Raw genomic sequence first — 15,705 nt, forward strand, 5'->3', positions numbered from 1 at the left:
AAAGGATATGGTGAATATAGTTCAAGGAATCGGTGTATGATGTAAGGATCATACCGGTATCGACTATATACTTATTAGCTAGTTATTGGTGCATAACAGTCATAAAACAATAATAAGATTGGATTATACTAATCTCTCTCACTTGAAAATGAATGCCAAAACTCCGTTATTCGTTTGATTATCAACCTCCACCAGTAATCCCTAGAATCTGCTCTCTCATAACAGTGTTTAACTGGGCCCATAAATACCCAAATTGAGCAGCAGGTCCATAGTTTTCACGCACAAAATGATCCAGGAAACATTTCGAGTCATCCGTAACCGTTCCATTTCGATAGGTATCAGCATGTGAACACAACTCTTCATCGATCTGGACCTTTGTGCCACTCTCCGTTACCGAAGTTGGTGCGGTGACTGTGTTTGACAACCGCAACCCCTCACCACTCGATTTGGAGAGCCAGTACCGTACATGTGTAACAAGGAACCATATCAACGAAAGTAGAGATAATATCGCTAGCTTTGGAGACTTGACAATCCAGGTTCGCGTAATCGTATTACCATTACTCGCAGTATCAGTAGTATTCCACAGGACAGAATTCGGGTCTCGGGATGAAAGCGAGAAATATGCCGCAACATATTTCAGCAGCACGATCAAACCTTCAGAATCTTTTGTATCTGTACACGCAGTTCGTCGTCCATCATCCTTGTGAAGCAAGGCAGTGTAGAGGAACGTCTCAATGGTAGGACAAGTTACTATGGTAGCATAGAACTTCGGTGTCAGTACAGATATGTGGTAAAGAGGTGAATCCCAAGCGACGTTCCGTGTGTTGAGAATGATGGTTTCGAAGCCGGGTTCCGATAAAGTGAGGTAGAAATTCTCTGGTGACTTGTTCATGATTTGTCGAAGATAATCGATGAATATCTCGCGGAGGTATCTAGCATATACTGTCAACACCACTCGTAGGCCTCCAAAGATTCCATAGGTTTTTATGTAAACACTTCAGGGGAAGAAGGGGGTTGGCTACATACCCTTCAGCTGTCGTATTACGGCGAGGAAACGTCCCGGGTTTCGGTTCAGGTCGGACTCGAAAGCTTAGCTTATGTTTCTTCGATAGGATGAATGCCTGAAAAAGAGTCCGTGGCGCTGTAACAAGCTAACATTTAGCTAATTTCACGCGGTAGAAGCAAGGACACAAAGACTCACTGACTAAAGCTGCAGTCAAGCACCATGATGCGAGAAAGAGATATCCATAGAGAACCCAGACTCTTGATGGAATCAAAGGTTTTGATACGGACCAAACGCGAGCCACCAACTTGGGACGACGCTGTGACTCCAGAAGTGTGATTGTGAGATCAATAGCATTCGCTGAATTAAGCGGCTTTCCAGGCGAAAACGAGTCCAGCGTAGATATGGAGTAGGAACCGTGTATTGAGTTGAAAGGAGAGACATGAAATTCCTTTGGCCAATACTGATGGAATTTCCGTCTGTGTGTCTTTGTCGCTGTGTTATTGCACATACCATGCTCTTGGGCCGCTGGTACTACCCATACCTTTCGCTCGTCGAAGCTGTTATTCGCTTCGATAATCATCATGTCAAGAGTTCCGTCAGCAGTATACAAGTACCAGAACGATGCCTGGTCGGACTTGTATCCTAGAAACCTTGGCGATGTAACGAGCCATACTGTGGGATAGTCGGCGGGATTGTATTGCTAACGATATTCGTTTAGTAAGGAGGGGGAAAGTGCCATTGTATATGCGCAACCCATATTTCGTACCTTTGAGGAAAGGAATTTGTCAAGCTTGTAGCTCAATCCGTTCTCGTCTTCCCCTCGATGAAGATGATCTGGAGGGTCAACTCGGAGCCAGCCTCGATGCCACCATGGTTTGGTGTCACTGTCGACTGACACGAACCAGTTCGACCTGCAGTTCCTGATAGGGACTGCCGCAATGAGGAAATGAAACCAGAATGAACGAACTACAGGGGAGAGTCGAGTATGAGACGTTCTTCCTGGGAACACAAGCACTTCATCAATACCCAACAGTGATGAATCATTTTCCACGTCCTCAGTCATTGTCTTACGATCGTACTTCTTGAATGCACTGAAAAATGATGAGAGCCACAGAACCAGGCTGACGAGGGTAGTTCCAAAAGCAACTTGTCCAACCCAGCTGGGCAGGCAATCGAATGTTGTTTCCAGCACCATGGTGAGACTGCATGGATATGAAAGTGGGCAAGGGAGAGAAATTATTCTGGACAGCCTTCTTCTATTTATGTCTTGACGCCCCATCCTTCGGTAGCTACCGAATATCGCATAATTAATATTATACATATGTCTTATACGGATTCATTATTTGCTTTGTTCCATGGGGCAATCTGGATGCACTTTTACAGTCTCGGTGGCCTGGGAATGTCCGACACTGCGGTCACTCGCCTCCCATTACTTTCGACATATCACAAGCAGGACAAACACAAACTGTTTGCTTAATCAAAGATAGAAAGAATAATCGCCGAAAGGACCGCTGTAAATATCTCTACTTGGTGTTGTATACAAGCATTGCCTTTTGTCGCCCCCTCTTTGTTGTTTCTTTGCCTTTTTTTTAGAAATACATCACTGGTACTTATAGAGGAAGAATTATATAACATATATTCTCCATTAATTAAGAAATGTACAACAAACAATGACGACACGTAGCTATCTACTGTCAAATATACGAACCTTGGAATGGATGCTACAAACCAGGGACTCACTCAGCGCTAACTACGAGCCCTACCGTGTCTTTATACCGCCAATATGTATAGTTTACCAATATCCTAGGCAAATCTATGATATTCCATGCCTCATTTCCATTTCCAAGTCTGCTCTCGCTCTTTGTCAGATGAAATTCTGCGTCTTTTTCCGCACATAAAGGACAGGATAAACAAAACACAACGCCCCAGCAGCCATGAGTACACCTGAAAATACCTGTAATCGCCACCACTGTATATCCCCAGGCTGCAGGTCAACCATAGCCCCAGCAATGGGACTTCCGATGAGGACTCCAACTCCCACTCCAGCCCAAAACATGCCCACTCGTGTCCCAATAACTTCTATGGAGGGAGAGAAGAGAGGCACCATTGCGCCTGGCAATGTTACAATGACACTAGACACTATACCCCAAACCGTTGCCCAGACAATCATTCCACCTACCGACTTGACCAAAATCCATAAGAAGATTACAATAGAACTCGCACCCACAGCCAAAGCCGTTGTTTCTGTTGGACCGGTCAAAGTACCCAAGACCCCTGCAATCAGACGGCCAATTACGGATGCTCCGTTCACAATTGAGACCAGGTAAAATGTCAGTTCGACATGGTGCCCACGAAATCCGGAAATCTCAGTTTCGGCATACAGAGGAATGTAAAACATCGGCACAAAATAGGCGATGGCACATAGAAATCCACCCAAAATGATGAGCAAAAATGGTGTATCACTGAAGGCATCGGCATCGATAAATGGTCGAACGAGTGGGCTCTTTCGTGGTTTGTAGATGAGGATCGGGTAAGACATCAGAAAAGTGCTGAATATCAGAAAAGCGATGATGCGTATGGCCCAAGCAAACCCGAGTGAGGAAAGCAGTCGTTGAAACATGATTGGGTATATCACGCCCCCTGGGAGAACGTTCAGTTAACTAACACCAAACCGAATGGTACAGGAGGACGCCGGACCTACCAATTCCAGAGCCAGTGGAAATCAAGCCCATGAATTTAGCCCGTCGAAACGGCTGAAGAGCCGCTGCTGTCGCCGCAACGCTCGGGATATAGAGCATACCCGCTCCTAGCCCGACGCACATCCCCTGAGCCAGAACGAGGTGATAGTATTTTGTCGAAATGCTGACCATCATGAGACCAAACACCTCCAGCAGACTCCCTATAAACAGCAGTGGCCGAAGGTATCCATAATCAAATAGAGTTCCCGTCACCACGCCGCTGAACAGTAATATGAAAGCGCAGATGGTTGAGATCCAGGATATGTCGGATGCTGACTTGTGCGGTAATAACTCTTGCTGGTAGTAGGTTTGAAAGGTACCGAATGTAAGCAGGAGGCCCCTTTTGGTGTGGTTAACCAGGCATTTCCAATAAAAATAGATAATCAAACTCACCATGTATTCATAAACACGAAAAAGGAACTGAGTACCAGAAGCCACTGTTTCTTGGTGACTGGTGGGTTCTCTTCAGAGTGAACTGTGACTGCTCCAGCACTCATCACACTGATGTTCACCGACGTACCATCACGTTTTGACTCATACTTGTCATCGGAAGTAATGGAATCATTCGAAGCCATGATTTCAGTAGATATTTCAGCTTTTTATCCAAATCGCGTATCTCAAATTCTACGGCAGATAAGGAGAAACTTGAGGGATTTTCTCAACTGCAGGCGGCGCATTTGAACACCATATGGTACAGATACCTAAGTATATAAGTCCCGAATCAACGGTTCCGGAATATTGCATATTTTACTGTGAACTCAGTCCAGATAGAAAGTCAAAGCGTCAACCGTGAGTGTTGAGTAACATTTATACGGAAAGATCCGAGATCATCCTCAAATGATATCCTTGGATGAATGAAACTTCCAAACATGGATTATACTTATGTAATTTCTTAATCTGGATTAATTCGCCGGTGGCATCCATGAGGATGTTGCAGATTTAATATTTCTGACATGACTTTTTTGGAGATATCCGTGACAAACCTCATCGATTTGTGGCTCTGTTTCTTTGTCTCCGTCCCCAGAGACTATCCTTTCGGCACTAGAGATAGTAAAGAGAAGGGTTTTGTTGTGTAGTTTTTTGAGTCGGATAAGCATTTGATATAGGTAATTTTGTGTCAGATAAATACTGTATGTCAGCCGTCAAACCCATGGATAGAATCAGTAACGTATATACAATTACAGCAAACCGGTGACTTCTCTTCTGTATCACCTTGTCCTACAGAACTTCTTCGCTTAGAAAGAGCTATGTTATACCATGTCGTTCACCGATTCTTTTGCTTTCCGAAGACCATTCTGATCAGACAACCCAAACGGAGTTTGAGACATCTAGGTTCCATTGTTACACGCAACTTGTTTGCTCGGTACTTTCCTATGTAGCAGTGCATCTCATCGTTCCATATTCATCCCGATATGGAGTATATCAGTGATGCTGAAATGTCTCTCTCCTTCCGAGACTGTATCACATTACCAGGTTTACAGATGTGTGACGGCCTCGCATTGAACATGGTCGATGTAGGCATTCAACTTGCTAAGTACTAAACGATATACAAATTGATACATTTCTGGGGGAAATGGAGAAATCTTCATTCCCGGGATGAGTGTCCACAGATACCGGCAACCATGGGATGCATGTTGTTCTGCAACCGAGCAATTATCCTCAGGATCCATCGGTACATATCTGAGTCAACATATGGATGTATCCAAAATCTGACCGCATGGGTCTCGGTAAAATAATTCTCGATCTGACTGGAAATTTTTGACATGTGAAACAAATGTATCGCGAGTTATGTCTCCAGCTCGTCAGATGTCTCGCTGCCTTTGTCGGAACTGTGAAAGTTGTTTGAGAGGGCAATCGCGCAGATGTGATTTAGATTGGAGACGGAGGATTTACAGGTCATAAAATTATGAATGATGAATGAGAGCTGGATAACAGAGTGAAGATGCTTGATAACCCTTAGCCCTAACTCCACAGCCCTAACCCTTATCTTTCTAGAAACCATTGCTGGTGTACGTATCTTCTCTCGGACAGGGTCTAATTTAGGCCCCATAAATTTACGCACATACCGTCTAACGCTCGGGGGGCAGCGTCCAATTCTAGAGAATATCCTCGTCACATCATTCGTGCATATACGGACTCCATAGAAATGCACGAAATGATAGTCTGGAACATTATATTAATATTGATCTTTTGTTACAGAGATACCGATAATCAAAGGGAACAAGCAGTGAGGTAGCAAGCGATTTCGAGCGGTTAGCTGTGTAACCGTTGCATAGTTGGTGAGCTACATGTTTCTTTTCTTGGCCAATTCTCATCAGACTCTGTTTGCAAGTTTCTATCTTAGGTGACAAAGGAAAGAGGGCCACGACCGGCATGCCCCTTTTGGCCCAAAGTCAGCAAGCAGACGGAGAACAACATCCGTCATATCAATCATTCTCGTCTTTGGAGAGTTTTCAGGGGTTACTTACACCTTTGAACCTTGAATATTCCTCAAAGTCACTGATTATTTTCATTATCCCAGAGAATACGCAAGCACGGCCTCCAGCAAGCTGTTTGAGTCCATATCTCCCTTCCCTGATGACTTACAGCCCACAGTTGAGGGTTGTATCATCACTCGCCAAGCCATCTCCAGGCTTCCTCCTTCCGGACTTTTCAAGGTGACGATATAGGTGAAGGAATGACCAAGGAAGTTGAGCCGGTGTTTGATCTTACATGGCAAATAGTTGATCCGAGTTTGCCGGAAATGGGGAAGCCATTCCAATGACCCGTCAACAGATTTCTGTATAGGCATTTTTGTCTCCTTATTTCAATCATGATTTATTGTGCACAAGAATCATCTTGCATGAATTAGCAACACAACGGAATTTTCCACGGACATCCTCTGGTGCTTGGTTATGAATACGGTCATGCCATAGTACAGTGTACGGGCGTTGGGGCATTGCCTTAGAGACTAACATGTATTTGGGTAAACTATGCCTCTGGAGAACTGAGATATGTTCCTCGTCATAATATATCTATATTAACTCGTCCGTATAAAGGGGGACTTCGGGGTGAACCATAATAACTAACGAATTTCAACAAAAGAATCCGGTTCAGTATGAAGATTGTGAGCTGCTCAGCCATCATATTTCAGCCCTACTCAATTGAATCCTAAAATGGCATTGGCTGTTTCCGCAGCGACTCTCTGCCCTGTAGTAAGGCGATCATGAACTTCAAACATCTGGAAACCCATTGCCCGTCTTCCTGCAATAGATTTAACATCCTCATCCTGGCCTCTTTCTCTGTGCTGGCTTTCTCCCACGCCACCCGGGAAATCCGGCGGAGCCACACCCTGTATGAAGTTCTCCCTTTGTCTCTTAACATATGCAATGTTGACTTCGCATAATGGCACAGATGGAATGTACAAGACACTTGAATCGGCTATACCGCCATGCTCAGCTTCTACCATATGTGCCACATCGCAGTGCCAAAAGACTGCATCGCCGGGACGGACACGAGGAATTGATACGAAGCCGTGCGGATTGAGATGAGGATGAAATTCGGTAGTCAGTTCTTGACCTGTACCCATGGCTGTACCGTGAAAGTGCGGCGTGTCAAGGCCAAGTTCCCAGTCAATCCCATTTGCGGTCTGTTTGACGAATGGTCGAATAAGTGTATAGGCAGTTGATGCAACAAGATCGGGCATTACATGCAGGGTTCCAGAGCCAGGGCTACAGTCGGAGAGAGAAAGCCATCCCTAATAGATAACGGAGTCAGTGTGGAGACATGATCCTGGCGTCGACTATTAGATTGTTTAGTGTACCTGATAGGATCGAAAGACTGAGCAACCCCCAGGACCATTATACATGTCCACAGTAGCTTTCAGGCGATGAGTCACATCGAACGGATCATGATTCTCCCAGTCTCCACTGAGTATTTTGGCATAGCACTTGCGATATTCAGGGTCTTCCCAGCGTTCGAGTGATCCACCATCAAGATGTGGACCGAGGTTGAAAGAGCGATCACCTGGCTACAAATACTTTAGCGTCTTTCTCGGGAACATCGATAAGATCAGTGCGTATACCTTCCTCATCCTAACTCTATCACAGTACGTGAGCGGAACCTCAAGATCGACGGCATCTTCTGGCTTAGCAGACCAAACCCGATTCAGAGCAATCTGGGCCGCGAGCATATTCTCATGAGCTCTTGCCTCTAACTGCGCTTTGGACCAATAGAGCTCATAGACTTGAATATCGTTCACCGGGAACCCCTTTGTTTGAGGATTCTTATTCACATAGTTCCTAATCTGCTCTTTCCATTTCAAGGCCTGGGCTTCTTCAACCAGATCCCTGATGACAATAGTGCCGCAGTCGCGAAGCCGTTTGACAATATCCTTAGGGATATTCCCGCTGTTCGCTGCAATGTCTTTGAACTCAACTTCAGGAATAATGCTTGTATCGAGATTCTGCAGTTTCTCTAGAGAAACACGTTCTAGAAGGCGATTCCAGCCTGCTAGCACTGCATCCTCTTTGTCTGCAACAAGCTCTCGCTTTAGTGCTACAAATCTTGGAGGGAGTTCAGTAACTCCATTTGAGAGTGATGCAAAAGCCGATGCAATGGAGCTTGCACTTTCGGCTCTATTATTAGTTGTTTGCATAGTGAGAGATCTTCTATGAGAGTAAAACCCAAAGAAAATACAAAGTGTATCTTGATTTGAAAATAGAAGTCGTAGGTAAATGCAATTCTTTCTCACTGTGAACAGGGCATATATATACCCCTTTGACAGTGAGTGGGGCGCGCTCCCTACCATGTAACTGGAATAGATTTGAGTACAACCCGGAGACCACTTCAGGCTTTCTAGATACTACGTCCTCTCTTAAAAAGTTCACCCTCAGGTTACTTATCTCTTAGGCCCTAGTAGCATGGATGTCACTGGGGAAAATACTGCAGAACTTTCATTGAGACATCTCCATTTACAAACACGACCTCAAAAGACAATGATGTAACCGTATCCCAAGTAGGGTGATTCTTATCTAAAACCCTAATCAGGAGCCCTAAGACCTAATCTCATGTCTCAACAGTCGTTTTATAGAAGTCTCTCAGTATCAGGAAATGAGTTGACGATCATTATCTCCAGGTGAATCTACTGACAAGCGACTTGATTCGGTGATTCGGCAATTCGGTAACTGGGATACCGATAAGCCAATAATGAGGATATATAGATCGACAGCTATGCATCTCTTGTCCTCATATCGAACACAGAAACCTTGAAAGTGAATATTGTGCTGCTCTGGCAATCTAGAAGGTGAGCAAATCATCGTCACTCCTACACGGCATTTTTTGACATCTAACTAGATGATTACCTTCAACATCGAAATCGTCTCCGACCCAATATGCTCGGTACATTCGTCCCTTTCTCTCAAACAAAACCCAACAATGATGCTAATTTTGAGCAGTGGTGTTTCATTGCCCATCGTGCCCTCGAAAAAACAGTTCGACTATATCGAACCACAATCCCCGACGGATTAGCCGACGAGTTCAACATAACTTATCTCCCCTACTACCTTCTCGATCCGACATTACCAAGTAGAAACAAAACGAACTTTGAAAGCGTAATCGCGCTTCGAAAACATCAGAATCTGACGTATAATCGCATCATGCAAATTGGACGCAGTTACGGTATCTCGTTCAATTTCTTTGAGGGTAAAATTGGGGGTACGAGGGAGGCGCATCGTTTGATTCAATTAGTGCAGAGTCGAAGGGGCGCGGAAGTCAGGGATAGAGTGATAGATAGGATATGCAGCGCTTTCCATGAAAGGGCAATGGATATCACAAATCAGGAAGTTTTGAGGTCCATTGCTATTGATGCTGGTGTTGGTGTTGAGGAGGCTGATGGATGGATGGATAAGGATATTGGTGGCGAAGAACTTGAGGTTCAGCTTAAAAGAGCTCGGAATTTGGTGGGTGCTGAGAATAAAGGAGTGCCAGTTGTTATTGTACAAGGACAGGTTAGGTTTGACGGAGCTCCGGATATTTCTGAACTTCTCGGGACTTTGGTGAGTATTAGGGACGGGATGGTTGAAAAAAATGTCGACCTGCAAGGACAAGCAAGTACTGATCGATGCTAACTTTGGCATATCCAGAGGACTTCTCGCTTTTAAAGTGGTATATTTCACATTTAAATGCTTTTTGGTCTCTATAGCCTGTCTATGTATTCTAAAGTACTTCTTGAAACCTTGAATGCTCAATGTTGCGCTTTCTTTTCCATTTCAAGCGCTGCTTGTGCCATCAGAGCGGCTCCCACGCCAGATCCATCCTTTGCAAGCCCAATACGGACACGCTTTTCGCCAGAAGGTCCGATCTCTGGTACCTCTATAAGTGCCCCACGCATATCGGCCTCAAACGTCGGATATAACTCAAATACTGAGCCATCGGCGCCGATGTCAATGATCGACTTTTCTGTATCAGGCTGCTGAATGGAACCGGCAGACTGGAGCTGTTCCTGTGAGATGTTCAAGCGGGCTAAGAATTTGACGATTCGACGCCATAATAAGTTTAGATTGTGACGGAATCGTTGTATGCTAGACATGCGCGTATTCGTAGATTCCACGGCTTCTTGTTCTGTAACCTTGGTGCCGGAGTACTTCAGCTTTGTTAATGGAGGCTCAAGTCGACCGCTCTGTATAATGATAGCTGCCAACGATGCTCCAGCTAAACGTGCTGCTCGGCGGACAATAGCAGCAGACAATATTTGTATGGTCTTCACATCGTTGACTGTGACATTCTTCGCTGATAATTTGCTTTCGACGAGTGATAGTGCCTTCGATGAGTCTTTATCGCCTGCAATCGCCAGGTCAGATAGAAAGGAGCTATCGATTCCTTGGCTTTGGAAGAGTGGTGATTCTTTATCAATTGACATCTCAAAAGAATCCTCTTGCACCAATCGAACTAGTACGAGTCTTAGGAGCTCTCCCAGGTACATTCCCGAGACCCTCTTTTCAAACGTTTGAATACCAGGATCAGTTGACTCCCGGTCAAGCTCATCATCATAGCAAGTTCGCGGTAAAACTTCCATTTTGTCGTCCAAACAACCCCATTCAGTATTGATAACCATTATCTCCCCAGCTGACCCCTTTTTCACACCGAGTCTTTTTATATTGGATAATTTCTCAACATATGCCGCATTCGTACCCGTTCCAAATATTATTGCAGCCAACGTAGAAATCTTCCAGCCCGCAGTATAGGATCTTGTTAAGAGTGTGCCGACGCTGTCGTTTGCGAGCACTGTGACTAGAACCGGTAATCCAAGCTTGTCGATGGCCTCTTGCAACATCACACAAGGGTCCTTTCCTACTGCTTCTGGAATATCCCAGCCTTTATCCCAACGAATAAGAGTTCCACCGGCGAGGGAAGTTTGCTCGCAGGTGAAGCTGAATGTGAATCCTAATCTGTACGGCGTTGCGCGTCCGTGTGCTCTATCGTAGCCTTTGGTATTTGATGCTAGGTTTTCGGCGAGAAATTCTGCTGTTTTCGCTGCAATAAAATCGAACAGAGGCTTATAGCTTTGACACACCATAACCTCCGGCGGCACGCGGTGTCTGGTCTGAGTAGTTGTAAAAGTAGAATCGCCACGCAAATGCACGAGACATATCCTGCAATTACTACCGCCTAGATCAACGGCAAGAAAAGTGCCCTTCTCTGCCCCTGTCGGTACACTTCTCACGAAGCTGGGTAGTTGCCATGCGCGATTATGGGTGAGTCCATCCCCTACCAGTCTGTCAGCAATTCCTTCACGTCCACACCATCAAAGTATCAATCTCACTCATTTGGCGAACAAAGTGACTTGTAATGCGCCGAACATCTTCACGACCAAGGGCAAATTCCTCAGCAACACGCTCGGCTCGAGCCAGCAAGCCGGATTGTTGGTCATCAGTGACTGGTGACATTACCAACGATAGCGACAGGGATCAAAGTATTTTGCTTTGACGACACATGACGAGTCCAATGAGATATTGCGTTCCTTTGATTAAAGATAGAAGCGTGCCATGGCTTGCATTTCTTCTTCTACACTAGAGAAGAAAGTAAATTTTGCTAATGTTTCATTGCGTAGTTAGCGACAAGAAGATACATGCAAGATCCGGACCGGAACCGCCGGTGATGGCCGGAAATTACCGGCAGGCACTTCCCCTCGCAATCGCCCCAACTTGCAGACCCACTCTCCACTTTTATTCGGACTTCATCCGAACATCTCCTGACTTTGCCGGCAAAGAGACCACAACCCCAAAATAGCTTCACGAAACACCCACTTTCAGTCAGTGAAACAAACCAGCATGTCCACCAATAATAAACGCCCTCGTGTGGAATACAGCAATGGCCGTCATGCCCAGGAAGAGGAATACGGCTCAGAGCAGAGGGCTCGAAAGGCGTGCAGTCAGTATTCTTCCAGGAATCCAAGAATCAATATGTCCATAGTACTAAGATAGCAATGGTACAGTTAATTGCAGACGACAGAAGATGAAATGTATCGCTGAAGACAATAGTGATGGATGTCGTCGATGTCGCCGTTCCGGCCTGCCTTGTATTTTTGTGCCTCGTGCAAATGCTGCAACACTACCGGAGTTTAATACTAGGGCTAGTGAAAGTGGTTTCAAGACAGATGTTTTACGTAGGCTGAAGATTATCGAAGATACCCTGGGGTTGTCTGAAGCGCACAACGCACCCTCAGAACATATAGACTGTGGTGATTGCGAAGGGTCTGATGACGACGAGGGATACCCAGACGAGTTCAACAGTTTACATGCACTTTGGGATGCTGTTGTAATCCTGCAGAGTAGTGCGCCAGGCTTTGTACCGCGCTCAATATGGAGAAGGCATACTGTTAGAGATCTTTGGCTATCGTAGGTTCCTATCACTACATCGTTGATCAAAGGTGGCACTGACTGGTCATCTTTACAGGTTCCATGACCGAATGCCTGGCCTTCATTTCATGCCTCGCAAACAAACATTTTCTGCGCCGCAACCTATTCTCCTGGCTTCAATATTATATTGCTCGAGTATGAGAGGCCCTCCAGATATGGCGGAAATAGCACCGCACTATTTCATTGTTCTATGCAACGCAATCGCTCAGCTGTGCATTCCCGGCACAAAAATCGGCCAGATGCCAGAGGATAGTGAAGAATGGGCATTTCAAACAGTGCTTGGGATTGTGATTGCTGGACTCCTCACGGAAGCGACTATTCGTGAAACTGGAATATGGATATCGATAGCATATCGACTGATCCTTGAGCATTGTCCGGCACATATCGATGAGACATCGCGAGAATGGCGTAAGCTCTTTAGTGGTGTACAAATCATTGACCTTGAGCATGCCTCTCTTCATCTATCCTGTCCCGTTATACCAATCGAATCACCTCTTCCGGGTCTTCGCACCTCTCCGCGTGATCAACTCTATAGGCTATCTCGAATGATGCGTGCTGGATTGACGCATTTCACCGGACGTGGATTACCGACTATTTGGTCTTGTTTCACTACAGATCAGCCGTCGACAGCAGTGGCTTTGACAAACAGCTTTACTGCCGTAGATGCGGCTGTCATCCGAGATTGGGCCAGGCAACTAGACGAATGGCTAGTTGATTTTAGTCAAGGTCTGGAAGGTTCCGACCACGATCTGAAACTTGTGTTCCGTCAATATGTTCTCCATCGACTTGTAGTTTTGTCTATATATCACCCAGCCAGAGGTTGTGACCTGTGGTCAAATAGCATTACGCCAAAAGAGCAATATGAACTGCTTCTCTCGGCTCGTGCAACGCTCAAGCTACACTCGCATGATGACTCGATCTGGTCCAATTGGGACCTGATCATGATTACCTGGGCAGCACTTATTGTTGTACAGGCTATTGAAGGTGGTGCTGGTGAACATGATGGTATGCAGCTTATACCGACATTTCTAAATCCCCAAAAATCGAATGATGAAACACTAACTACCTGTCTATAGATCTCACAAACATAAGGATACATCTAGAAATGTTGAAAAGAATGAACAAGACAACACCCAGCCTCTGTGACAAACTCATAAATCGTTTAGAACTCAGCCTCACCAACGTCCATACACCTGCTTCGGCAGACTTTCGACAACAACAAAATACATACGATGACCTCACAGTTGGCGCCCCTATTGATTTGTCATGGCAGATATTTGACCGGTCCAGCCTTCAACAAATGATGTACACAGACTGGCCGGCACATAATGTCAATGAAGAAGCGACATTAAGTTAATGCGAATGGAATAGTAGCTGATCTGTGGACGAAGAATTTCTGATCTCCAATTCGAGATGACATACTGTCTGGAGTTAGGTCGCCTTCTAGTGGTTCACTCGATACATTGGTATTCAGACTTAAGTCACCGCGTTTTCTGGGCGGTTCGTCATCTAGGCCTTGCTGGAGGATCGTTCGCTCAACACTTGTGAAATACTATTCAAGCCGGGTTAGTTACTTGAGTACCAACACCATTCGAAAGAGAGGTCACCATACTTTTACCGTCTTGACTTTCAACTCCATAGTGGCGTCCTCGTCCACGACCACCATGCTGCAGGGATGAAGCTGCAGACATGAAAGGGTACACAGATGACCCACGCCACCTTCAATCGCTTGTTGAATAGCGAGTGCCTTTGAGGTTCCGGACGCAATGATGACTACCTCCTTCGCATCCATGATTGTCTGTACTCCGACTGTGAGAGCCATGCGCGGCACCAAACTCAAGTCATTGTTGAAAAATCGTGCATTGGCCACAATGGTCTCATAAGCCAGAGATTTTATTCGGGTGCGACTAGCCAGACTCGAACCAGGTTCATTGAATGCAATATGTCCATCACTACCAACTCCGCCGAGGAACAACTCAATTCCACCAAGCGCCTTAATCTTCGCCTCGTATGAAAGACACTCTTCGCGCAGGTTGGGAGCGTTCCCATTCAATATATTGACATTCTTCGAGTCGATATCGACATGGCTGAAAAAGTTCGAAAACATGAAGGAGTGATACGATTCCGGATGTTCGCGCGGCAAACCCACGTACTCGTCCATGTTGAACGTCACCACATGACGGAACGATATTTTACCTTGATTGTATGCTTGGATCAAAGCTTTGTATATAGGTAATGGACTACTACCGGTGGGCAGGCCGAGGACGAAAGGTCTTTCTGCTGTGGGACTGAAGCCATTGATCCGTTCTGTGGCGGTAAGCTTCAAGATGATATTGTAGCTTTGCAAATATTCAAGAGAGGTCTTACTAATTATATAATCAGCAATGTATTGTGCTGCTTGGTCTTGTGTTTCTCGAACGATAAGACGCATCTTGTTGGTAGTATATGGAGACGTTCGCGGTAACGGTGAGGGTAGAATCGGATTGCACGCTTGCAGGTTATCAATTCGTCTTGGTCTCTTCAACAGCGCTTTCAACCTTTTGTTTGCCTATGCTATGAAAGATATAGAATGAATGTCAAAATTCTCATCCAGTTCAGGTCTATGTTGTTTTTCAGTTTCCACCACGGAAATTAGGGCATGCAGGCCCGACTTACGTACCTATTTGATTCTGTCATACACCGGACCTTGTCACTAAATCTGGCAACTTTAGCAGAAGCAACCATATCCAATGAATCTTACATTGGTCCTAGCCAAGCGTACCGACAGGGCTGATCAAGAGCTGCGACACCGGCAAACCCCGGGTGGACCGGTAAACCCGGCGTTCGTCTATACCACCCCCTAACACATCTGTAGAGAACACCGAAAAAACCGGGGTAAATGGGTCTGAGGGTCTCTAGCACGTGGATCATAGTTGATTGAAGATAGACGTATTACCTAAATTCTATCTTTACTTTGATTAATCTTAACAACCTGCTTTTTTGAGCTAGTTCAGCTGTCATTGTTCGTGGAACGGGGCTCCCTTCTAAGAACGGCATGTCAACGCTCTCTCACTCATGCATGGGT

At 45.4% G+C, this 15,705-nt stretch overlaps 7 protein-coding genes across 7 annotated transcripts; 2 read left to right on the forward strand and 5 right to left on the reverse strand.

Annotated features, from left to right (window-relative positions):
- Positions 1-181: 181 nt before the first annotated feature.
- On the reverse strand, positions 182-2,201 carry TSTA_086860 (uncharacterized protein; the record flags this gene model as incomplete). Its single annotated transcript, XM_002478371.1, has 4 exons — positions 182-932; positions 1,027-1,141; positions 1,202-1,706; positions 1,773-2,201. The coding sequence occupies 4 exons, from the start codon at positions 2,199-2,201 to the stop codon at positions 182-184; spliced, it is 1,800 nt and encodes a 599-aa protein (XP_002478416.1).
- Positions 2,202-2,870: 669 nt separating this feature from the next.
- Positions 2,871-4,319, reverse strand: TSTA_086870 (MFS monocarboxylate transporter, putative; the record flags this gene model as incomplete). Its single annotated transcript, XM_002478372.1, has 3 exons — positions 2,871-3,646; positions 3,708-4,084; positions 4,138-4,319. 3 exons carry the CDS (start codon positions 4,317-4,319, stop codon positions 2,871-2,873), a joined length of 1,335 nt encoding a protein of 444 aa, XP_002478417.1.
- A 2,564-nt stretch (positions 4,320-6,883) lies between these two features.
- Positions 6,884-8,380, reverse strand: TSTA_086880 (uncharacterized protein; the record flags this gene model as incomplete). The annotated part of the gene is made up of 3 exons (XM_002478373.1): positions 6,884-7,480; positions 7,547-7,753; positions 7,808-8,380. The coding sequence occupies 3 exons, from the start codon at positions 8,378-8,380 to the stop codon at positions 6,884-6,886; spliced, it is 1,377 nt and encodes a 458-aa protein (XP_002478418.1).
- A 698-nt stretch (positions 8,381-9,078) lies between these two features.
- On the forward strand, positions 9,079-9,851 carry TSTA_086890 (uncharacterized protein; the record flags this gene model as incomplete). Its single annotated transcript, XM_002478374.1, has 2 exons — positions 9,079-9,123; positions 9,180-9,851. 2 exons carry the CDS (start codon positions 9,079-9,081, stop codon positions 9,849-9,851), a joined length of 717 nt encoding a protein of 238 aa, XP_002478419.1.
- Positions 9,852-9,967: 116 nt separating this feature from the next.
- Positions 9,968-11,669, reverse strand: TSTA_086900 (glucokinase, putative; the record flags this gene model as incomplete). Its single annotated transcript, XM_002478375.1, has 2 exons — positions 9,968-11,490; positions 11,546-11,669. 2 exons carry the CDS (start codon positions 11,667-11,669, stop codon positions 9,968-9,970), a joined length of 1,647 nt encoding a protein of 548 aa, XP_002478420.1.
- A 384-nt stretch (positions 11,670-12,053) lies between these two features.
- TSTA_086910 (uncharacterized protein) lies at positions 12,054-13,998 on the forward strand (the record flags this gene model as incomplete). The annotated part of the gene is made up of 4 exons (XM_002478376.1): positions 12,054-12,153; positions 12,218-12,620; positions 12,679-13,646; positions 13,718-13,998. 4 exons carry the CDS (start codon positions 12,054-12,056, stop codon positions 13,996-13,998), a joined length of 1,752 nt encoding a protein of 583 aa, XP_002478421.1.
- Positions 13,999-14,150: 152 nt separating this feature from the next.
- Positions 14,151-15,072, reverse strand: TSTA_086920 (glucosamine-6-phosphate isomerase, putative; the record flags this gene model as incomplete). Its single annotated transcript, XM_002478377.1, has 2 exons — positions 14,151-14,193; positions 14,249-15,072. 2 exons carry the CDS (start codon positions 15,070-15,072, stop codon positions 14,151-14,153), a joined length of 867 nt encoding a protein of 288 aa, XP_002478422.1.
- Positions 15,073-15,705: the final 633 nt, after the last annotated feature.

The sequence above is a fragment of the Talaromyces stipitatus genome, genomic scaffold (genome assembly GCF_000003125.1).
Source record: "Talaromyces stipitatus ATCC 10500 scf_1105507295527 genomic scaffold, whole genome shotgun sequence".
Taxonomy (NCBI): Eukaryota; Fungi; Ascomycota; class Eurotiomycetes; order Eurotiales; family Trichocomaceae; genus Talaromyces; species Talaromyces stipitatus.